This window comes from Pelophylax lessonae, assembly GCF_965119305.1.
Source record: "Pelophylax lessonae genome assembly, chromosome: 2".
Classification (NCBI taxonomy): domain Eukaryota; kingdom Metazoa; phylum Chordata; class Amphibia; order Anura; family Ranidae; genus Pelophylax; species Pelophylax lessonae.
The window spans coordinates 648,005,055-648,031,106 of record NC_138769.1 but is presented as its reverse complement, the minus strand read 5'-3'; the positions used below and the strand labels follow the sequence as shown (position 1 = coordinate 648,031,106).

The 26,052-nt window shown below is 40.5% G+C and overlaps 1 protein-coding gene across 2 annotated transcripts in view; it reads left to right on the top strand.

The window, feature by feature from the left end:
* TRPC4 (transient receptor potential cation channel subfamily C member 4) overlaps positions 1 to 26,052 on the top strand; it is a 325,733-nt gene that overhangs the window by 151,295 nt on the left and 148,386 nt on the right. For both annotated transcript variants that reach the window (XM_082247790.1, XM_082247791.1), the window contains exon 3: positions 14,581 to 15,099. In XM_082247790.1, coding sequence (XP_082103916.1) covers positions 14,581 to 15,099 — 519 coding nt within the window. The remainder of the gene's footprint in view (positions 1 to 14,580; positions 15,100 to 26,052) is intronic.

Below are 26,052 nucleotides of genomic sequence, written 5' to 3'. Positions count from 1 at the left end.
CAGATTTACCTGACTTCCTGTCACAGTATGTATATATATATATATATATATATATATATATATATACGTATACATATATTATATATATATATATATGTATATATATATATGTATATATACATAAAAAGTACAGTAAAACTGCAGGAAAGGGCACTGGGGGGCAATCTAATGTGAATTTATTTTATTTTGCAATATATCAGTGTGTTTGGTGTGTTTTACTTTTGAATTTGCCGTCGGTTCCACCCCCCTGCGAACGTCACGTTGCAGGAGACGGAAGCCGGGGCACAGAGAGCATCGGGAGGAAGATCCGCCGCCGCACACCGCCGGGATACATAGCTGGATCCTGGTGACAAGGTAAGTAACCCCTCTACCAGGATCCAGCGATGCTTCTGGCGGTACCTTGAGTGTGGCTCGGGGTTACCGCTTTTGCCACTGAAATTTAACCCCGAGCCACACTCGGGAATACCGCTAGGAAGGTTAAGACCAGTTAGTATTAGTTTGGAATTATATTTTAAACCCATCCTATTCAAAGTTTTTTTGTTTTTTTTATGTGTGTGTGATTGAGCTTGATGGCATGATGTGTTTTTTCTAGTAGTTTGAGAACCTGGTGTCCTGGTGCCCAACCTGTGGCCCGGGGGGGGGGGGGGGGCTTGTTCTGTGGCCCCTTGGACTCTAGCAGTCTGCAGGGGGAGTGGGAGCATTTTTTTTGTAAAGGAATAATGGCAGTGATCTCTTTGAGCCATATGTAACATATTCTCAGTATCTCACTGTCTTCTGTAGCATGTCTACAATCTAAGGCCATCATTTTCTCCAGTATGGCTGCAGTCTCTGTCAGTCATATATAATGAACATTATGTGATGTCAGGGGCTACAGTTGAGGCTCCATATTTTTGTAAGTTTACAACCCCTGACTTATGGTATGGTTAGTAAGAATTGTCTACAATTTCAGGCAAATGTTTTTTTTTTTTTCTCTTGGATAGAGTGGGGAATTGTTAGAGACTCTGTTGGAGTTTTATTAGTGTCCTCATTAGGAAGATTTTTGGAATCCTTTGTTTCCTGTCTCTTTTAGTTCAAAGAAAGTGAGGGAGATTTTCTGAACAGGGCCATGGACATCAAAATATGTATGCCTTTATTATTCATACATTTCCCCAGTCCTTACCTAAAAATATTATATTGCAGTATGTGTCCTTAGTAGGGAGAATTATGTAATTTCCTATCCAAGTGACTACATAGAAGGTGAATATATCTCACCAGTATGGACACAATTAGGAATAAATGAAATACAGTGATTTTAACCCTTCACACTTTACCAAAAACGAAAAGAATGAATTGGTTTTCCAGTTACATTTTGAACCTGTTCTACCGGTGTACACATTAAAGCCGAAGCTGGGCAAGTGGTGCATACGATCCTGTAACCACAATGATTGTATCATGTGACCACGATGATAGTCACATGATAGGAAAGACAACCTCCTCCCCCTGCCATTTAGATCCTCTTAAAGGTCCAGTGGGTGGTGGTGGTGGTGGAAAGGGGTTAAACTTTCAACACAAAGCCAAAACGATTGCTCTCATAAATAAAATATAGCAAAGCTTGCTTGTGCCACTGTAGTTCATTTAAGTTACATGACATAAAGGGGTGGATTTACTAAAGGCAAATAGACTATGCGCTTTGCAAGTGCAGATGCAATAATGTTCCCCAGAGCTTAGTAATTGTGTTGAAGCTCTGCTGATTTCCATTATCCAATCCTGTGCAAGAAAAAGGCTGTTTTATAATTTTCCTTGCACCTGATTGAGCATTATTTACAAAGTGAAGCTTTACCGCAATACATTTACTAAGGAAAATTAGTGCAACTGCACTTGCAGAGTGCACAGGCTATTTGTCTTTACTAAATCCACCCCACTTTCGTGTCACACGGTATATCAACGTGGTCTTTTATTTGGCTAGTCTGTCTTTCCAGGTTTCCACCATTTGTTCAACATTTATGGACATACATTTCTTGGTCAAGGCATTATCACTGCAGTCCTTAATTTGGAGGACGAAGTGCCTGTAACTGCTGCTTTTCAGATCAGATTTTTTTTTTTTTTATTATAGTTCTGCTCCTTAGACAGCAAATATAGATATTTGGCACCTGAGAGTGGATGATGCAGTAACCCCATCACCCTGTGTTCTTTTATGTACACTTCCAATGAAAGGGCACTCCGTGCCTAATTTAAAAAAACAAAACAAAACACGGTTTTCTACTCTAGAGCTGCGTTTGTCTGATTATATCTGCAGCTGAGGAAATTCCTTTTTCCAAGCTTGTCTTGTTTCTACTGAGTTTGTGCACTATAAGTTCAACAACATAGCCAAATGGTCAGAAAGGAAGAAAATTGAAATTGCTTTGTGATATAAATCTGAGCATCTGACTCTAATTCAAACGATACTGCATCATGACAGCTTATATTATCCTCAATACTCTGGTTTTATGGTAGTAATTACCAAGTGAAATTGCTGTATCTAGTCTGGTAACAAATGTTTCTAGGAAGAAGAGATGTATCTTCCTGTAAATTGAGGAAACTGCACATTTATTAAAATGAATGCCCCCCTTTGTCCTGCTATACTGACTGTGCTGCATTCTTTTGATTTGGTTTAATGATTTTAGTTTCCAAGAAGTCTTTAATACACTCTGCACAGTGCATAGATTATAGATAATATAGGTTGAACATAAATACATGTGAAGATTTTTCACAAATAAATGTGCAATCAGAAGACCATTTTAGGTCAGGTAGGAATGCGGCCTTCAAGATGTTGACCCTTCCTAAAATCTTGTATGTATACAGGGCTCTTCCGATCCGGGCTCCTGAGGCCTTCTACAGATCCATGCAAAAGTTACTGACCATGTTTCTGTGGTGTGGTCGTAGACCTAGATGTTCATACAAACTCTTCACCAAACATGTTCTGGTTGGAGGCATGGGGGTCCCGGATATGAAAGACTACCATATGGCGGCGATACTGTCCAAATCTAAACATTAGTTTCACCCCTCTAACTCCCCAATATGGACATCCCTAGAACAATCCTTGCTAGCTTGTGGTACACTAACAGATATTTTACTGCATATTCCCTTAACAAAGAAACCCCAGGATAGGTTTCACCCTACTGTATCAGCTTCGTTAAAGGCTTGGCAGTACTTTTTGACTCACAAAGCTCAAACTGACAAACAATGCCACATCCCTATCCCACTGACAGGAGTGTCCTGTATTTTCCTGGATCTGCGGTTAGCACATTGGGGGAACTATGGTTTGATCCAGGTTTCCGATCTCAGTAGTGACTCCACATTTATTAGCTTTACGTCTCTGTGCAAGGTGCATTATCTAAAATTATTAGAATAGTTTTATATACCGTATTTTCCGGTGTATAAGACGACTGGGCGTATAAGACGACCCCCCTAATTTTCAAGTTAAAACATAGGTTTTGGGCTATACTCGCCATATAAGACTACCCCCCTTCCGAAACAAGGCAACACCATTGAAAAACATCAGATTTCTCATGGATCTCCAAGGTACCCTAGTACTGTAATACATGTAATCTCTCATAATATCTCCAAGGTACCCTAAGTATTACCAGTAGATGTAATCTCAAAATGCTGGCTGTGCGGGAATCCTGTACCGGTATACCGTATGTACCGTAGCTTTGGCTACATACAGTGTACCGCGCTGAGCCAATCACAGTGAGCGATGTATTCTATTATTGAATGCAAAGCCTGCTCGGATTGGCAGAGTCAGAGAGGCAGGCTGATGTTACTCCGCCAATCCGAGCAGGCTTTGCATTCAATAATAGAATACATCGCTCTCCCTGATTGGCTCAGCGCGGTACACTGTATGTAGCCGAAGCTACGGTACATATGGTATACCGGTACAGGATTCCCACACAGCCACCGTCTTGAGAGATTACATCTACCGATAACACTTATACTTAGGTTACCTTGGATATATTATACTCGACGTATAAGATGACCCCCCATTTTTGGGGGATTTTTTTGAGGTTCAAAAGTAGTCTTATACGCCAGAAAATACAGTATTTTAAAATGGGGTGCCTTGAGAATGTCCATAATTTTAAAGGGTGCCCTTGAGATTGTCTATAATTTTAAAGGGTGACTGAAAAAAGGTTGAGAAACACTGCTCTATATAATAAATGATCAATGACATAACATGATATGTAAATATTGTATTCTAAAGAATGAGCGTCCTTACAGTTTATAAGTAGTAGTAAATACCCTAAAAGGCCATTTTGCCCATTTTCTTGTTTCTTAATTCTTTTTTTTTATAAATATTGACATTTTTTTTTAAGAAACTTTTTTTAACTTTTTTTCTCTACGTTTTCTATTGTTTAAAATCTCAAATAACAACAAACTACACAAAAGTATGAAAAAAAATACATTTTTTTTTTTTTAACATTATGATTGGATCTGTGGTTTGTAAACACATCCATTCATATAGTACTGTGCTGTCAAGTGAGGACATTGGAGAATCACTATTCTGATTCACAATCTAAAGAAAGGGACTTCTTCCTGAATGGGATTGAATATAAACAAAACTAATTTATTAAATGGAGAAATTTTCTTCTAGTTATTATTATTATATAGGATTTATATAACGCCAACAGTTTACACAGCGCTTTACAACTTGAGGGTAGACAGTAAAAATACAATACACTTTAATACAGTAGGAATCAGAGGGCTCTGCTCGTTAGAGCTTACAATCTAAGAGGGAGGGTCAAGAGATGCAAGAGGTTATAACTGTGGGGGATGGGCCAATGGAGAAAATAAAAGTACAGTTGTTAGGTGGATGCCAGATAGGTTTCTCTGAAGAGATGTGTTTTCAGGGATCGACTGAAAGTGGACAATGTAGGAGATAGTTGGACAGATTGGGGTAGAGCATTCCACAGGATGGGAGAGGCTTGGGAGAAGTCCTGTAGGTGAGCATGGGAAGAGGTTACAAGGGAGCTACAGAGCAGGAGGTCCTGGGAGGAACGAAGAGAACAAGTTGGTTGGTATTTTGAGACCAGGTTAGTGATGTAGCTGGGCGCCAAGTTATGGATGGCTTTGTAAGTTATGGTTAGTAACTTGAATTGAATTTGTTAGTTTAGTGGCAGCCAATGGAGGGATTGGCAAAGAGGGATAGCAGACACTGTGCGGCTTGCAATGTGGATGAGCCTGACAGCAGCGTTTATGATGGAGTGAAGGGGGATAGCCTTTTTAAAGGTAAGCCAATGAGAAGGGAGTTGCAGTAATCGAGACAAGAGATAACCAGGGAGTGGAATAGAAGCTTTGTGGTATGATTGGTTAGGAAGGGGCATATCTTGGAGATGTTGCAAAGGTTGAGGTGGCAAGCTTTGGACAGTGACTGGATGTGTGGCCAAAAGGATAGTTCAGAGCCCAGGATTATACCTAGGACCTTGGCATGGGTGGACGGGTTAATAGTTGCATCTTTGATGTTGACAGAGAAATCAGGGGAAGAGGAGCGTGGGGGAGGAAATATCATGAGCTCGGTTTTGTATTGGTTGAGTTTGCCACAGCCTTCACTCAGTGATAGGCTCGGGGTAGACAATGGTTGTGTACATCACACAGTGATTGCATTCAGTGACAGGCAATGCCTTGGAATGATGACAAGCTTTTTGTTCATAGCTTCAAATTGCGACTGTTTTCATTCTAAGCTTGCTTGCAATTTTACAGGGCAAAGTTAGAGGGTTATTTTCAGTACATTTTTTAAACTCAACAGGAGTAATTTTGTTGTGAATTTCACAAAAATATGCAATGGGCCATGCCAAATAAAAAAAAAAAAGACTAATCAGTTCAAAGCTCTATAACAACCTACAGAATCTTTTTTGTGATTCTGCATTCCCACTCATCCATGAAGACGACAAATCAACTGGATGCAGGATCACAGAAATGAATGTGGAGGCTGCTAGAGCATTTTGAACTGGACAGCCCTATTTACTTGACATGGCCAAAAAACTAAGGGGGGCATTTTTAAATCTATCCCATATCAAGGAAGTGCTAAACAGAAACAATACGACAAATTATGGTACATACACAGTATCTCACAAAAGTGAGTACACCCCTCACATTCTTGTAAATATATTTTTTTATATATTTTCATGTGACAACAATGAAGAAATGACACTTTGCTACAATGTAAATTAGTGAGTGTACAGCTTGCATAACAGTGTACATTTTCTGTCCCCTCAAAATAACTCAACACACAGCCATTAATGTCTAAGCGGCTGGCAACAAAAATGAGTACACCCCAAAGTGAAAATGTCCAAATTGGGCCCAATTAGCCATTTTCCCTCCCCAGTGTCATGTGACTTTTTAGTGTTAAAATCTCTCAGGTATGAATGGGGAGCAGGTGTGTTAAATTTGGTGTTATCGCTCTCACTCTCTCATACTGGTCACTAGAAGTTCAACATGGCACTTATTGGCAAAGAACTGTCTGAGGATCTGAAAAAAAAAGAATTGTTGCTCTACATGAAGATGGCCTAGGCTATAAGAAGAGTGCCAAGACCCTGAAACTGAGCCACAGCATGGTGGCCAAGACCATACAGTTACTTAACAGGACAGGTTCAACTCAGAACAGGCCTCGACATGGTCGACCAAAGAAGTTGAGTGTAAGTGCTCAGCATCATATCCAGAGGTTGTCTTTGGCAAATAGACGTATGAGTGCTGCCAACATTGCTGCAGAGGTTGAAGGGTTGGGGGGTCAGCCTGTCAGTGCTCAGAACATACGCCGCATACTGAATCGAATTGGTCTGCATGGCTGTGGTCCAAGAAGGAAGCCTCTTCTAAAGATGATGCACAAGGAAGCCCGCAAACAGTTTGCTGAAGACAAGCAGACTAAGGATATGGATTACTGGAATCATGTTCTGTGATCTGATGAGACAAAGATAAACCTATTTGGTTTAGATGGTGTTAAGCGTGTGTGGCGGCAACCAGGTGAGGAGTACAAAGACAAGTGTGTCTTGCCTACAGTCAAGCATGGTGGTGGGAGTGTCATGGTCTGGGGCTGCATGAGTGCTGATGAACAATGAAGAGAGATAACACCGCTCAGGCTAGTCAAAGTCCACGGTTCAAGGTGGGTGCTGAACCTCAGCTCGCCACCAGGAGAAGCATAAAAGAAGAAAATGGTCACACACCACCACTGAATCCAATGAAGAAAATTTCCTTTATTCACATAAGTGGTACAAGGTACAGCAGGGTAGGACAGTAGACGCGTTTTACATGACTGCTACATGCTAGTTCAGTTGTTGTGAACAAGCACATAGCAGTCGTGTGAAACGTGTCTACTCTCCTACCCTGCTGTACCTTGTACCACTTATGTGAATAAAGGAACTTTTCTTCATTGGATTCCGTGGTGCTGTGCAACCATTTTCCAACTTTCTACAGGAGTGCTGCTGACACTGGGGAGCTACAGTTCATTGAGAGAACCATGAATGCCAACATGTACTGTGACATACTGAAGCAAAGCATGATCCCCTCCCTTTGGAGACTGGACCCGCACGGCAGTATTCCAACATGATAACAACCCCAAACACACCTCCAAGTTGACCACTGCCTTGCTAAAGAAGCTGAGGGTAAAGGTAATGGACTAGCCAATCATGTCTCCAGACCTAAACCCTATTGAGCATATGTGGGGCATCCCCAAATGGAAGGAGGAGGAGTGCAATGTCTCTAACATCCACCAGCTCCATGATGTCGTCATGGAGGACAGGGAGAGGACTCTAGTGGCAACCTGTGAAGTTCTGATGAACTCCATGCCCAAGAGGGTTAAGGCAGTGCTGGAAAATAATGGTGGCCACACAAAATATTGACACTTTGGGCCCAACTTGGACATTTTTAACTTAGGGGTGTACTCATTTTTGTTGCCAATGGTTTAGACATTAATGGCTGTGTGTTGAGTTATACAAACTATACACTCACTACTTTACATTGTAGCAACATGTAATTTCTTCAGTGTTGTCACATGAAAAGATATAATAAAATATTTACAAAATTTGAGGGGTGTACTCACTTTTGTGAGATACTGTATATGATAATATTGCAGCTTGGTTAATAAATTATTCCTTCAGGTGCTTTGAGAGAACACTGCGACTAAAGAAATACATGCACCTGACCATTTCCTAATTGTGCAAATGGTTTGAGTGAATAGCTGTCTTATCATGATAAAACAGATCAACAAGGTAAACTATTTACCAGGGCTCACAGTAAAGAGTGAGTGTGGTTGGAGATGTTTTTTAGGTGTAAGGACTAGAGTGGGGCCAGTAGTTTGTGCTTAAAAAATTGAGAATACAGAGTGAACATCTTGAATTGTTGAGCCAAACTATTTAGTCCCTTAGAGAAGGGAGTCTAACTAGGTGGTCCTCTGTAGGTAGGAGTATTTATTCCTGGGAGTGCCATTTGGAATCCTAGGAATAGTGTGCACTATTGTATCTTAAAGTAAATACATCAAATTTTCAGTGGTATATCTACAGCAGTCCTGTCCAAAAATTCCCGAATTCCCTGCCCAGTAGTAAAGGCTTGGGGGTTCCAAATACACACAATAAAAAGCAAAGATTTGATATTTGCAGCTCTATTTGTGTTGCCAATTTATTTGATATATGCCACTCTATAAATTTTTTCCAATCCAGGGCGACATTGTGTTAAAAAAAAACAAATCTATTTTAATGAAGCCAACAGATTATCTATCGGGTCTAAGAAGGGCAAAGTGGGTGGTTTCAAATCTACTGTTTTGTTTAATTTTGAATATTGTATGAACTATACGGCTAGAATAGTAATTGTATGTTTACATTTTTGAGATGTTGCGTGCTTGAGTGTATACAGTCATTGGTATCCAAAACTAAAAATAAAATGACTACAGTTACGCCACAAGTTCAGCATTATTGCAGTGTACCCCCTTATACTGTATAATCATTTACTTTAAAAGACAAAAAATAGGGATTAATAATTATACATTCTCTCTTACCTGTAATATTATGGATTTTTTTTTTAACTTTTAGAAACTTTGATTTATCCAAAAGCATCTCCAGATAAAACTTTTTTTCTTTTTTTTTTCTTTGTTGTTGCTAGACTGTCATGCCTAAGGCACAGTATTCCCCACCCCCAGATACTTATTTTATTTCCTGAAGCAATACCCCATAGCTGTACCAATTGCTGTCATTTCAAATTATACTTGCTTTTCTTCTTGCTCATCTGTGTCTACCCTTTCAGAGCTTGGCATAGCTTCAATAACTACAAATTATTTGATGCTGGTTCTAGCAGTTGAAACGATTATATGTACTCTTTACTGCAAGAGGCAACTAAAATGTTACATTCCAGATCTTGAAGTTCTCAGCCTTATCAACATCATCTCACTGCAATCATGAAAAAAAAATTGGATGGTTTGGAATTAATTAAAAGGAAAATTGTATCTGCCAAGAAAGCTCAAACCAGTCAACTTTAAAAAATTGGACTTGGTGTCAACTGATAAGGAAAGAGTAGATTCTTAATGTTCGGTTTGTTTCCTAGATAAATAAACAGTTTTCTCTATGGATCAATGACTTGTTCTCTGCCTGTAGAGCATTGGCAACAAAATGACAAATCCAATTATTATCCTAATTTAATATCCTGCCTATTTCTGCAAGAAACAAAGTTCCAGAGAGTTGAATATAAGTTTTATTTTATCCAGAATACTAATGTTGCAAGGTTTGCAAGCTTCGTCTCGTAAGGTTTGCTTAGAGCAAAAGTTAATGTTGCTCTCCAAATGGATTTCTATTTGCTTGGCCCCATAGAAACAGATTGCAGGGAGCATCAGCAGTTTCCAACATGTATTAATATTAATAGAAGTGGCTTTATCTTTAAATGGTAAATTCTTCAACCTCACTTTAAATTCCACCTTTTTAGAAAATGTGATAGTATAAAGCAGACAACAAAATATGTGATTTAATATTTGCAATGTATTAGTCAGCTTTTTCTGTAACAATTACCAGTGTCCACTGCCTAAACATTTTGCTGTTATGTTTCTGTGCATTGCAGTCCAGAGACTTTGGGTGCTAATGAACTAAAGTCATACTTTAGATCAACAACTATTGGCATTAAACATAGTTTAAATTTTGCCTCAGGCTAGGTCCCCACCCCTCTTGCTGCTGGATAGGTAAAGTTCATATTATAAGTTTAAAAATACCCTTTTGCTGGTATTGTAAGTACTTTACTGGCAAGTAGTATTTTACTGGTATCTCTGATGAACATGGTGTGAGACCCCGGCCACCTTTACCAACTTGGGACAATTGGCTGCTCAGACTGATGCTGAGCTGTCACTGATACACAAGGATGGCACCCTCAACTTCCCCCTGCAGAAATATTTTCCAGCTCGTAGGACCACAATCTTAGTGCTAGCCGATTTAAAGTGATCATTGCTGGGTATGGTTAACGATGCAGTTAATCCTTTATACTCCAAATCAATCACTGCCACTAGATATATTGTAAATATCAAACATTCACACCAACAATTATGAGGTATAATAAATATCTTTAATACACACTGTGACCTCAGACAGGAATAATCAGAGATTTATCATATAGTAGCGCTCTTCAAAGCGATAGGGATAAGTTAAGTTCTGCGGTAGTACATTAGAGTCAATATTAACACTTTTCAGGATAATATTTAATAATAGAAAAGTTAAAAATGTTGAAAATAACATGTTTACATAAAAAGTGTATTTCAATGGAAACAAAGTGACACAAAATTGTTCTCTTCCCTCCTTCCAAGACTTCCTGGTCTCTAGCTCCCTTGTCACCTCATCCCATGCTCGCTTCCAGGACTTCTCCCGAGCCTCTCTATTATCCTCTGGAATGCTCTACCCCAATCTGTCTGACTATCTCCTATTTTGTCCACTTTCAGACGATCCCTGAAAACTCATCTCTTCAGAGAAGCCTATCTGGGCCCCACCTAACCGTTATTACCTCTTGCATCTCTTGACCCTCCCTCGTAGATTGTAAGCTCTAAAGAGCAGAGCCCTCTGATTTCTATTGTATTAAAGATATTATAATTGTACTATCTACCCTCATGTTGTAAAGCGCTGCATAAACTGACGGTGCTATATAAATCCTATATAATATAAATAATAATGCAACGGAAAAAACAAAAAGGATTTAAAAGTGAAAATACTTAGTGATTTTAAAGTCTCGTTTTAAAAAAATAAATAAATAAACATGTTACACTTACCTACTCTGTGCAGTTGGTTTTGCATAGAGCAGCCCGGATCCTCCTCTTCTCAGGTCCCTCGTTCCTGCTCCTGGCCCCTCCCTCCTATAGAGTGCCCCCACAGCAAACAGTTTGCTATGGGGGCATCCGAGCTGAGCTGCAGCCTGTATGTTCATTCAGACATGTAGCTGCCATTCAGTCCCGCCCCCCCTCTCCTGATTGGCTTACTGACTTTGATTGACAGCAGTGGGAGCCAATGGCGCTGTGGCTGTATCTCAACCAATCAGGAGGGAGAGTCCCAGGATGGCCGAGGGACTCAGGGACATCGCTGGACAGAGATGGGGCACAGGTAAGTATTAGGGGTGCTGGAGGGGAGGCTGCTACACACAGAAGGCTTTTTATCCTTAATGCATAGAATGCATTAAGATAACAAATCTTCCTGACTTTACAACTCCTTTAACAAAGCCCTGGTTCAGTTAGCTAAGCAAGTCCAGGCAATGTGCATTAAATGGATCAGTGGCTCTCATAAATCTTGGATGATGTTCCTCCTTTGATGGCAAAAAGGGAGTTCCTGACTGCTAAGCCTCTATTTTCTGGTCCCTGAGGAGGGTGTGGACAGAAATGATCTGACCATTCAGGAGGTCTGAGGAGTGATTGATGGGATGTCACAGTATTTATGTCCATGTAGCTACCCTCCCTAAAATACAATTTTACACATACTGTATATTATTATCTTAAACTACCCACAGGTTGCATTCTGGTATCATGTATATTATTGTCCAGCATGAAATTACTGTTTGAATGAATGAATACAAATATGATGGATATCAGATGCCTTCTGGTACCTCCTAGTATAGTAGTGTCTGCAAATGAATTTATACAGGGAAATATGTCCTTAGCCTGGCTGTACTATTATCAATTTAGGAGTTATGAAATACACTAAAGTTTTGATTTTCCATGAAGAGATATACAGAAATGTGTATTTGCTGAATACTCCAGCTAAACTATTTATGACCAGTGTATAGATAGAACAGTTATCTGCATACAATAAGCAATTGCTTAGCCTGGACTTGAAGATTTTCTGATGGCTATAAGAGCGATGTGTATGGTGTTAAATTCTATTAACCATTTTAAGACCAGCCCTTTTTCTGACATTTGTTGTTTACAAGTAAAAATCTGTATTCTTTGCTAAAAAATTACTTAGAACCCTCAAACATTATATATATATATATATATATTTTTAGCAGAGACCTTAGAGAATTAAATGGCGGTTGTTGCAATACTTTATCTCACTGTATTTGTGCAGCGGTCTTTTAAACACAATTTGTTTAGAAAAAATACACTTTAATTCATTTAAAAGAAGCAAAACAGTAAAGTTAGCTCAATTTTTGAATAATGTAATAGATGATGTTACGCTGAGTAAGTAGATCACTAACAGGTCATGCTTTAAAAATGCGCACGCTTGTAGAATGGTGACAAACTGCGGTACTTAAAAATCTCCATAGGGGACACTTTAAAAATGTTTACAGGTTACATATTTAGAATTACAGAGGAGGTCTTGCACCAGAATTATTGCTCTCACGCTAACAATTGCAGCAATACATCACATGTGTGGTTTGAACACTGTTAACATTTGCGAGTGCAACTTACGTCTGTGTTCACTTCTGTGTGCAACAAATGTCATTTAGACTTTAGGAAAAAAAAATAAAAAAGGTGATGGCTGAGAACCAAAAGAACCAATAGTGACATCAGAGGTTGTTCCGGTCCTCCAAGGGCACAGAGACAAGTGAGGGCCATCTTGCCCTCATAGGGACTTACTGCCCAGTCACCAATCAGACCAGAACACTTTATCGGCGCCATCGGTAAACCCAGAAGACACTGGGAAGCGACGGGAGGGGGGCATCTCTCCACCACTTTTAATGGAAAGCCAGCCACCTACTGTAAATAAATATACCGGGTTAATGGCAGCTAGCTGTTGATATAACCCCAGTATTTAACATCAAAGTAATGATGTACATATACAGTTAAGCAGTCGGCAAGTGGGGGTTTACAATGGCTAATCCCAATTCACTGTTGGGAAAAAGGCATTCAATTTCAATTTACAGATTTAGCAAATCCCTGTTTATTTGTTATCTACTAAGTAATGGTCAGCAGAATAGTTGATGCTATTCTGAAGTTCCTTTGAAGTGTCCAGACACTTAACTAACTTTTTACAGATTTACAGATTTAGCAAATCCCTGTTTATTTGTTATCTGCTAAGTAATGGTCAGCAGAATAGTTGATGCTATTCTGAAGTTCTTTCGAAGTGTCCAGACCCTTAGCTAAATTTTTTCTCAAGTTAAATGGCTATGGAGATGCACTCTTGTGATTTGTATGTATGTTTTGAAAAGGGGGTCACGGCTGCTCTGTCTCTTATTCTAAAAAATGTCATGGCTGACTTGTGTCTCACCTGGTTTATGGAGTACCTAGTTGGCATCAGGGCTGTTGTTAGAAATCACAGGTCCCCATACAGCCTACCTGACAGGGCCCCCTCTCCCGATCTGAAAGTGACTGAGGATATAGATTTATCAGTCCCTTTCTCTGTAGCCTCAGTTGCGGAGATAGGAAGTGCTCCAAGGTGTCCTGCTCATTCACAAACTAAAGCATATAAACACAGTTTGCTATGCTTCAGTGATGAATGGACAGCAGTAATTGGTACCGATTGCTCACTATGTTCATTCAGAAAAGGAAGGGGCCAGTAAATTACATATTTAATGGCCCCTCCCCCCCCCTCCATCTTGAAACATCCCCCTGTATGCCCGCAGCAGTTGCCGGCCAGAGAGGAGGGCAGCTGACAGCGCTGCGGGGGGAAAGGGGCACACATGGGACCCGCACACACAGCAGATGGAAGGGGCACATGTACTAGAAACAAATCTGCCTGCAGTGCAAACGGAGGAGAAAGGAAGAGGAGAAGTGTGCAGAGCTGCAAGGGGAGGCAGAAGAGGATTGGTGTCTGCAGTAAGACAGTACAGCCATACCTCCTGCTCAACAGGTGCCTGGGCCCCCTTTTGAACTGATGTGGCCCAGGCCCAGTACAGGACGGCTGGCTGTACTGCCTTATCAGCAGCCCTGGTTGACATTATCATCACAGTTTCATCTTCTGATCATAAGTGGCCAGATTCTTTCTTGCTGCTTTCTCCTTTTAGCAAAAGGCCATGGTCAGATATGTGAGAAATCTATCATGCAGTCCTACTGCAGCTTTTGGCTTGCAGTTGATGATTAGAGGCAGAGAAAATTACACATGCTTGCAGCTTTTAAGCTCTGTCACCTTTTATTTCCTAATTATTTTAAAAATATAATTTCTAATGTGTTTTATCTTATTCCAGGTTCCACCAATACTGCTGGATAAACAGTTCTCTGAATTTACTCCAGACATCACTCCAATCATTTTGGCTGCTCATACGAACAATTATGAAATTATAAAACACCTGGTTCAGAAAGGTGTCTCAATCCCAAGACCACACGAGGTTCGGTGTAACTGCGTGGAATGTGTTTCTGGTTCTGATGTGGATAGTTTACGACACTCTCGCTCAAGGCTTAATATCTACAGGGCACTGGCAAGCCCATCTCTAATTGCACTGTCGAGTGAGGATCCCTTTCTAACTGCGTTTCAACTAAGCTGGGAGCTTCAAGAGTTAAGTAAAGTGGAAAATGAGTTTAAATCTGAGTACGAGGAGCTGTCAAAGCAATGTAAGCAATTTGCAAAAGACCTTCTGGACCAAACAAGAAGCTCCAGGGAATTGGAAATTATTCTTAACTATAGGGATGATGGTGGTCTCTTGGAAGAGCAGAATGGCAATGACCTTGCCCGTCTAAAATTGGCAATTAAGTACCACCAGAAAGAGGTATGCTTTTTTATTCTACGATTGTGCATCTATCGTTACTTAAATATTTACTGATCGTAGTACCATATAAAATACAGGCTTAAAATTAAAAAATAAATGTTTTACAAGTACAGCTTCCTGAATCCAAAAGCTTGTCATGCACGAGTGCCTCGACATAAGTTCAATAGTTTGGAAATTCAAAAAAGTAAACAGTTACTGCTTATCTGCACAACTATCATGTAAAGACAGTGTCGCAAAGCTGTTTCTTTTACAGAAAAGGATAAAAATGCTGTTTTATGGGGGTAAAGATCCTCTAGCCAATCTAGTTGGGATAGAGCTAATTTTCGTTTAGCCATAAGTGCTTATTTAAAAGGTGGTGCAGTTGGCAGTGATGATGTGCCACATGCTATATTTAAACCAATCAAAATGTAACCCGGACATCCTACCTCCACCGCCACCGCTGAAGAGAAAACCCGGTGTAGCGTGAAGATGTGTCCTCGTGAATGCCGGTATCCCTGCCACAAGTGCGCATGCGCCGGTCTCCATGTAAAAAACCCGGAAGTGATGTAAAGAAACTGACAGCATTCAAAACAGCCAAACTTGGCATTTTGAATGCTTTTCAGTGCCGAGGAGGGGTTTTGGGGTCTTTTTAGACCCCCAGATCCCTCCACAAGGAGTACCTTTAGAAAAAAAAAAAATTTTTACATGTCTGAAAATATCGGCCGAAATATCGGTATCGGTATTAAAAAAACGATATTGGTCGATCACTATTATACACTGTATATTTGTACATTATGGTACACTTACCTAACTTATTTAGACTTCTTGAATGAAGTCCCTAGGAGGATGTAACACCCACGCATGTGCACATAATCCATAGATAATGAATTTTGTAGGACAGATGTGGCAAAAAGGGTTTCATTTTAAATAACATATAAAAAGTAGATTTTGTCTGTTTAAAATTGTCAACATTAATTATAAAAATTGATTTTGCCATCATGTTGCTGTTAAAAGCATGCTTGCAATATTGTTAAATACATTAAAAATTAATATCTTTGGCTTTTTATAATAGGCTAAATCTGTGAAATTTTAACTTGACACTTTTTGGAGATAGGCCAATTAGTCAACCAGAAGTAGCCTATGGTAAATACTCAGTTTTCTATATCTATAGTATAAAATCCTTCTTGTATAGACCATATTATCAAACAATGCTCATATGCCAAAATTACCACATTGTAATATATATTTTGTGAATAAATTTAAATTGTAGAAGATATATGTTGGAGAATACACCAGGGACCCTTTTGATTGTGTTATCTGTAGCTTCAACCCCTGGCAGAGATATTATAAAGCTCTAAAAGCCATTTGGTCCAGTGGTACCAGTATCAATGTATTAGTGGTATGTAAAAGAGAAAATCATAATCAATAAAGTATTTTCCTGTTAAGGTTAGGGAAAGAACCAAGAGTCATGCCGCTCTACTTGTCCTGTAATAGCTTCTTTCAATCCACCACACACGTCACGCTTTTTCCCTTTCTATAAAGTCTTACAAGTGTCTTTAGTCACAGGACTCTGGCTGGGCTCTAAGCATGCAATTACTATTGATTCTCAAGGACAGGATTTAAAATCAGCAGGCAATAACTGACAGCCTGCATGTGAATTTAGCTCCTTAAGTTATGGGCAAGATAGCAAAGACCTACATCGCCAGAAAACAAGGATTTATTATAAATGCACAGAGACAGTATAAACTTTAACAGTGTTCAGTGTTCCCTAAAAAAGCACTGTCAAACCGCGGAGCAGGCAGACCGCTCAGAGGCGTTCAACGAGGGCAGAGCTTTTTTTTTTTTTGGCGTGATTAATAATGGATTTACATCGGGGGACACTATTTTCTTATTTTTTAATAAAAGGACTGTTTTTTTGTACATTTTTTGATAAATGGGTAGGGGTGCTATGTACCCGATACCCATTCACATGGGGAGGCGGGATCTGGGGTAAGCCAGTAAGCCCCCCACCCGCAGACCCCAACAACCACAGCCCAGGGTTGTTTGGAAGAGGCCCTTGTCCCTAAAAACATGGGGACAAGGTGCTTTGGGGTGGAGGGGGGGTCTGCACCCCCCCATGTTGAGGACATGTAGCCTGGTATGGTTCAGGGGGGGCACTCGCTCGTCCCCTCCCGTTTCCTGACCTGCCAGGCTGCGTGCCCAGATAAGGGTCTAGTATGTATTTTGGGGGGAACCCCACACTCATTTTTTTCAAATTTTGGTGTAGTATACCCTACGCCGTTTTTTTTTTCTTTAATTTTTTTTTTTTTTTTTTTTTTTACCCGGGAGCTGGCAATTGTAATCACAAGTCATTTTAAATGTGATTTGACTAGTTTTTTTTTTGTCTTTAGAAATTTCATTTTTCCTGAAGCTTGTTTAATACATGCTAAAGATGCGCCACTTTACAGGCAGACTAAGGGGACCCCCCATTCACTATATTTAAAGGATTTTTTTTTTTTTAACAGGCACTTTTTTTTTTCAGCTGTCAGCGAGGAAACCCATTGACAGCTGATGAATCATTGGTTGTTAAGGACCCTGCGACCGGCTTCCCGGCCCCACCCCTTAACAACCAGCTTATACTGCACCCTGATTAGGCAAAGCTTTGCCCAATCAGGGTGCAGCACCTGAACACCCTGCAAATTCAAGTGTTTTTTGGCGAATGGCGAACAGGCAAATGTTCGGCCCAAACTCATGCTCGGGCTAAACCATTCGCCCATCCCTATTTAGCAGTTATTTTAAAAAAATACCCCTGGCTGCAATACTTGTTTTTTCTGTCCTTCTCAGTAATCTCTTTTCAGCATTAGATGTCATCAGTCTTATAGATTTGGGACATATTGTGAGTACTGAAGTCATAGGCCTATGCCCTGAAGGGAGCCATCATGGACTGCACTCACAATATAATGATGTTGAGAGTGGCACTGGAGTCATCAAGTCAGTAGCACTCTCTGCATTATGGAGGACCATCCATCTCCAATAGAAGGTGAAAAGCAAGTGAACAATGTGGCATCATGTGACCATGACAGGCAAAAAGTGGGGTTCCCCTTATTGGGACTATACAGGCACATAAATTATATGAAAAGGAGTTAATTAGAAAAATAATAATTTTATTATAAACATATATGATAATGGTTTAAAAACAATGCAGGCAAAAAGAAGAGACAGGTAAATCAACCACAGCAGTCTGAACTGAAACCCGACATGTTTCGAAGCCAGGGGAATTTGCTTCTTCTTCAGGGGATGGTTCAAACGGTACTCTAGTGAATAGATGAATTGATATATAAAAAACCATGAATTTTAAAGGTTTTTTAAACATTGCAACGTAACTCTAGAGGTTTACATGATAAGTATAATAACATTGGCGAGTACTTACAGGGTTGAAAAATAACTGTACTCAGGTAGCCTGCACGATTAAAAGCATCTGGTGGGTGCGAGTGTCCTTGCGACAGAATGCAATAAAGGAAATGGTAAATGGATATCCTGGTCAGTAGACCATAGCTGTTGAGGTCAGGTGTGTAACCCACAATCACTGGACGTCTGAAGTCCTCAAATTGAAGAAGCCAGGGACAGCCTTTTAACATAGATGGATACCAGGGGCATAGGTAGCACCGATCTGAAAAGTAGACAGATCAGGGCTACATTGGTTGATATATATAGTTAATATATAATAAACGAAGGGAAAATGTATTTATTAGTGGCACTTTAACAAACATTGCCATAAGTGACCATGACCAACCTAAAGACTTCTGACAGACAAAGCATAGTAAAAAATTGGATGAAATACACACCTAAGTGGCCTTTAGTGGAGAGGGAGGAGCACCAGGGTGGGGGCAAAGTTGGGCTTTAAGGAGGTGCTCTGTTTTAATTATAAATGTATAAAATATCCTTTTAATATAACAATGCCACATTTTACAGTATAGCTTTTCATGCTATCACATTATGTACTAATGTTTATACTCTTGCTGCATATTGTTGGGTTCTCAGATCAAAAAGAAGTGTTTGACTTTGCATGCAGGTAACTGCAACTCTGCAGTAACAGACTATATGTTTAGCTAATGTGAGCGAACAGGTAAGCTCAGCTGTCTTTATCTAGAATTACACACCTGGTTTTCAAGCTCTGGACTGAAGACAGTTTCATTTTTGGATAACATTACCACATACAGTATATCCCTTGTGGGTTTTTTTTTTATTTCTTTTTTTTATTTCTTTTCATGTAATCATACCTATGATTCTTTTTTTTTTTGATTCAGGCTTTGACAGAAGGATGACTAATTTCACTAAAGCCATGTTTTGTATAAACACTTTTGGATATAATGGCCAAACATGCAAGTGGCTGTTTATTGTATTAGATTTATGTTGATTTTTATGTAACTGCACATATGGTTCAGGCAACAGAAGGATGACTTTTTGAGTGAGTCTATATTTGTTAAAGATAAAAAGCAATTTGACAACTCCCACTCACATCTATATATAGAACGGGGGCCTGTTGTATTTTCTGTACTCAATGAACTGTGCCCATATGTTCCACTGCATGTTTAAGTTACAATAAATGCAAACAGTTCTCAGGGATTTTACATTGCATTTCCCTTAATGTTCAAGTAACGTTACTGGTTTTTTATTCATGCAGTTAGTGTTTTTAATCTGTTTGTTTGTAAAACCTAATAGATAATAGATAAATCACAAAACAAGCAAGTAAGAATAATGAGAAAAACTATGCGTAACTGTATATACTGTATCTACTGTTTATTTTATGATATGTTGGCATGTGTATATTAAATTCTCTGTCATTACCCTTAGCTTAGGCCCCCCCTGGGGTTCATAAAGCTAATGCACATGAATACCAGTGTTGAAAGAGACTTAAATCCAGTAGGTGCTTCTGCCTTGGTTTGACTTGCTTCAGATTAATGTTATGTTGCTCATGGACTTGCTTTGAGTTGCCTTTCAGTATCTTTGACTTGCTTATGAGTTGTTGTTTAACAAGGAAAAAAGTTGCTAGAGCTGCAGATCTAGAGAACAGGGGGAATGGAAGGGGGGGAAAACAAATAAAAGAAAGGGAAGGTAATAAAGTCCATGTACTTCATGAAGTACTACAAAGTCGATGTATTTAGGGCTGCCATCAAGAGGAACTGAAACCAGGTATCCAGGGCTGCAATAAAGATAAGAGAGAGAGGTGCCTCTAAATGCAGACTTTTACAGTTTAATAAGAGTTAACAAAATTGGCAACTCACATGGAGGTGAATAAAATCAGGTACATCAATGATTGGTACATCAAGAGATCCTCGGTGGGGGTCTTGTCCCATGCACTGGTGGTGTCCTGCAGAAAGATGTGTAGTCCGTGCAGAGACGGTGACCAGCGAGGCTACACGGACTACACATCCCTACGCTGCCAGCGCATGGGACAAGACCCCCACCAAGGATCTCTTGATGTACTATTCATTGATGTGCCTGATTTTATCCACCTCCATGTGAGATGCCAATTGTTTTAACCCCTATTAAACTGTAAAAGTCTGCATTTAGAGGTGCCTCTCTCTTATCTTTATGAGTTGTAGTTTGCCTTTGCAATATTCAGTTGCCTTGACCTGCTTCAGAATAGCTTTAAGGTGCTTCTGCATTTTTATTGACCGGTACTGCAAAAGAAAAAGCATTTTTTTTTTTTAAATCAGAAAAATGTTTTATTATTTAAAATCCTTAATGTAACAATACATTCCAATACAGTCACAATACAGTGGCACCACCTTTTTTTTTTTTGGTTACATTTGTGGGCATAGAAGTCATACAAATATTGGTATCTATATATGGTCAGACCATTAGGAAAAAGCAGTTTAATTGCAAACAAAAGCCCTTGTATGCAAATCCTTTAGAACCATGTGAACGCTATTCCCGTCCGGCACACCTTCTTGTAATTAGCAAAGTCCTTTATTTTGGCTTCAAATAAAAAGTCATCATAAACCAGAAGGCTTATGATCTCAAGCAAGTTGGCAAGAATACCTTTACTGAATTTTTGGTGATATCCATCTAATCACTTCAGCAACCAGCCTAACAATAATTCTTTCACTAATTCATTCTTTTTCAATAAGACGACTTTTTAACCCAAGAAAATCTTCTCAAACGTCGGGGGTCGTCTTATACGCCGGGTATCGTCTTATAGGGCGGATGCTGGAGCTGAACTGGAGAATATGTGTAGACTGAGCTCCCTGCACTGCTAGTTCCAGTGCTGGCTGCAGGGGGTGAGTTGGGGGGAGTTTGTGCAGGTGACAAGTGCTGTGGTATCAGTAAATGTGTCTTCTCCTTCCCCCGCCGCTGATTTCATACTTACACAGCAGGTAGCAGATAGAGCACAAAGCATTTTCGAGCAGAAGGCAGGAGCTGTCTAAGTTAAAAAGCCTGTGATTTGTTGTTGCTAGGGGTGGTCCTAGCAACCAATCTGCCTGTGGAAAGTTGAACAGCTCCTGCCTTATGCTCGGACATGCTGCATCCTCTATCTGCTGTGTAAGGAAAGGGAGGGGCTGTAAAGGGACTGTGAAAGGGAGTAATGTGCAAGTAAGGGGTGACAACTGTAGAAGAGACTGGGATACAAGGAGGGGGACTGTGGAGGGGATTGGGATACAAGGAGGGGGACTGTGGAGGGGATTGGGATACAAGAGGGGGACTGTGGAGGGGACTGGTCTGGGATGCAAGGAGGGGGGTTGTGAAGCATTGGAACCTCCCAGGGGTTTGTTGTTTTATCCTTCCTTTCAGCTTTTGAGTGAATTTGGAAAAGTTTAATCCACTTGCACTGTTTTATGTTTACATGTATACTCTATATTTTAACTGGAAAGGTTGGGGGGTCATCTTATACGCTGGAAAATACGGTAGGTGGCCAGACCATTTTTGCTATTTTTCACTTTAGAATTAAAATATTGTGATACTGATTTAGCAAGTGCCATCATAATTACACAGAAAAGCACTAAAATCCTTTCTAGCTTATACAAACACAACTTTCAAAATTCTTACTGACTGTAAAAGAAATAACAATTGCTTGTAAATGTGAAATTGTGCTTTTTTCTAAAAAAATTGTGAAAACTAAAGGAAAGCAAAACTGTAAATGAGTGACTTAAGCTTACCATACATTTTACAATTTTCTTCTTCAATTTACTTTAGATTTACATTTACATTTAACTATGTAGCACAAGGGTCTGCCTGATTGCATACAAATTGAAAGTGTTTAGGTTTGACCTCATATTATATGGCTTTTGTAAATCTAAAACAAAATTGTATAATGTATGGCTATACTTAAGTTAAAAATCTTAGGGCTTGCCAACACCTATTTGCTGTGGTACTGCATGATCCTCAGAGGCAGTCTTGCATGATCCTCAGAATGCAGTGGCATTCATTTTGAATGGCACCCCAAAGCATCTTGGCAGGACACGGCAATATCGGGTCAAGTCCTTAGAAAAAAAGTGTGTGAACTCACCCAAGATTACCACCCCCAACCTCAAAAATAAAAAAAGCGTGTGTTCGTGTGTGTGTATATATATATATATATATATATATATATATATACCTCTTAAGGCAGGGCTCGACAATCCCCGGGCGCCAGGTCGCATTTGCGACTAGAATTAGCGACCTGGCGCCTGGGGGTGCCCTGCAGAAGGTGTCCTGTCATTTTTGCCCGGACTTCCGCGCACGGAGTGCACGGACTTCCGGGCCGTCCGAAAATCGAGGCCCCGGCTTTTCGGCCTACTTGAGATGACAGGCTTCCAATGGGGAACTGGCGCCCTCTTGTGGAGGCCGGGAGTAATGACTGTTTCCACTGCCTTTTTGTTCTCAATTCATTCATTACCATCTCCCTGTCCAGTTAGTTACCTTTGACAGGGAGTGTGGTTATTATTATTTAATTTATTTTTTAAATGTAAAAAAAAAAAATATATTTTTTTCTTTTTTTTTTAATTATTAAAAAAAAAAATATATATATATATAAATATATATCTATATAAATATATATCTATATAAATATATATCTATATATATATATATATATATATATATATATATATATATATATATATATATATCTATATATCTCTCTCTCTATATATATATATATCTCCTTTTTTTTTTTTCTCGTCGCCATGCCACAGCCGAAGGCCCCTTTCACACAGGCTGTCTGATCAGGTCCGCCTGTCAGTTTTTCAGGCAGACCTGATCGGACCCTTGATTCTCCTCTATGGAGCAGTAATCTGCCGCCATCTGATCCTGTCCACCAAAAGCAGACGGATGGATCGGATCAGATGGCATCGGATGGAAAGAGACAGACAGTCTGTTTTCATCCAATTGTGCTAGAGGAGAGTGGGGTTCTAGTCGTATTTATGTGTAAATTTAGTATCCGTTTTATTAAATAAAGCTTGGTTGTTAGTTTAAAAAAAAAAAAAAACTGGCTCCTAACTTTTTTAGCTGGCTCCTAGATTTCAGGAAAATTTGTCAAGCCCTGTCTTAAGGAGAGAGGGCCACTTTAGCGACTTGGTAACCGGTTGCAGGCCACAATGAGCTGAGCGGGCAGTTCAGATGACAGGTCCGTGTCAGCATATGCAGAGCAGACAAGGACACAGCCCGCTCTACTCTATGGGCTCTCCAATCTGATCTGCCCAGACGGAAGGAGATGGATCGAATTGGGTTCCTGCAAGTATCGCTGGCTGCTGCTGTCCCCCAGACGGGTATGGCTGGTGGCAGCTAACCAGCTGTCCTCTAGAGCTGGTATTTCTTGGTGGTATTGCTGGCTGGTACTACTGGCGGGAACTGCTAGTGGGTACTGCTGGCTGTAACTAGTGGTGGCTACTGGTGGTGGGTATTGCTGGTGGGTACTGCGGGTGGCTACTGCTGACTGGTACGGCTGGTGGGTGCTGCTAGCAGGTACTGGTGGTGGCTCCTGCTGGTGGGTACTGCTGGCTAGTACTGCTGGCGCTGGCAGGTACTGTTGGTGGGTACTGCTGGCTAGTACTGCTGGTGGGTACTATAGTGCATTACGTATACATTGATTTGCAAATTTGCAGTACGGGCGTGATTTATATCAGTTGGACACAACATTATTAAAACCCTGGATCTGTCACATATTTCTTTGCAAAATCGATTTGATTTATACTAGAGGTGCACCGAAATTTCGGCCACCGATAATTTCGGCCGAAAATGTGAGTATCCAATTTCGGCCGATAAGGGGTTAAGGATGCCGAAAATGTATGGCCGCTGATATTGGCTGGCCAGGTCCACTATCACTGCTATCCCCGGATTCAGGGGCGGGGTGTTGACTCCTTCCAGCACAGTGAGAGTGAGTGAGTCAGTGAGAGAGCAGAGCTGTCAGATCGGAGCTCTGATGTCGGGGATGGGCGGGATGAAATGTGGAGCTCCTCCTCCCTTCCATCCACAGCATGTCAGCATGCAGTAAAACACTCCTCCCCCGCCCCTCTCCAGCCCGCCACATTTGACTGAGAGCACCAGCAGATAGCTGCACGGCAAGAAGAAGGTATGACAAGAATTAGAGCAATGTCACATTGGAATGCTAGTGGACTGCAGTGTGTTCCAGATAGCTGTGTATTCAGGCATCGTGCAGGTTACCGATCAACCTCCTATCCCCTCACTCCTTATGGTTTTATCTCCCTGAGCTGTACATTGCCTGATAACACTGATAAGAAAGACGCTGCAGGAACACATGGCTGTTAACCATTTCAGCTTCCATCCAGCTAGTTTGAGCTCTGTGTGTGCTGCATGGGTTTTTTATTTTATTTTTGGAGCATTTACTGTTGTTTCAGGTTAGAAGTTTCACAAACCCATTACCTGTTTACTGAACTCCACTAATCTTGAGCAGTTAACTGTTTGTAAGACAATTTTTATTTTGGAAATTGGATGTGCTGCTGTCTTCTTTCACTTTTACTGACTTGATCTTGCACAGCTGGTTTAAATAGAGTGGAGCAGCCCTGCGATACTATACTGATGATACTCTACCAATGGTATTAGTATTATGCAGCACGAGGGGGTTAATGTATTAATGTATTGCCACTGCTGGTCACTGATGCATTATTGACCAACCAGTGGCAGTTAATTAACCCCTTTGTGCTGCATTAGTGCAACCAGTATCAGTGCAACCAGTGTTAATTAACACTCATACTGGTTGCACTAATGCAGCACAAAGGGGTTAATTAACTGCCACTGGTCGGTCACTAATGGGACCAGCAGTGGCAATACATTAACCCCCTCATGCTGCATAATACAAATATCATTGGTAATTAAATTAACCACTTGCCAACCCGTCACAGTACATATACTACATACTAGCTACAGGTGTACATCGCTGCCTGTTTCTGTCGTATGCTACTGTTCTATCTATTTTAAAATCATTTGGGGGAAAAAAGTCATTTTCGGTTTCGGTTTTCGGCCAAGGGCATCCTGCATTTTCGGTTTCGACCCAGAATTTTCATTTCGGTGCATCCCAATTTATACTTATATGGATTTTGCTCAGTAGCACTAAGGGTCCTTTCACACAAGCGGTGCGCCAGACGGAGTCCATTTTGCTCAGTGGGGATTGATCCACCGATTCCCAATGAGCAGGCAGATGACAGGTCCGCCTCTGCTCTGTGTGCAGAGACGGAGCTGTCAGAGCCCCGCTCTCCTCTATGGGAGATTGGATGATAACGGACCGCCTGACCATTTTCATCCGATCTTATCTGATCCGATCCTCCAGACAGATGAAAATTAGGGTTTCCATCTGCCGGATTTTACGGACAGGATCAGATCGGATACCAGCGGGTGTCAGCATGGATGTCTCCGCTGACATCTGCTGCTGCATAGGGATGCATGGAACAACCGATCCGGTCTGCCGGAGAAACTGACAGGCAGAGCGGATCGGAAAGCCTGTGTGAAAGGGACCAAAGGCATATCTCTTTTGGTCCCCCTTTTTCTTTCTCTCTC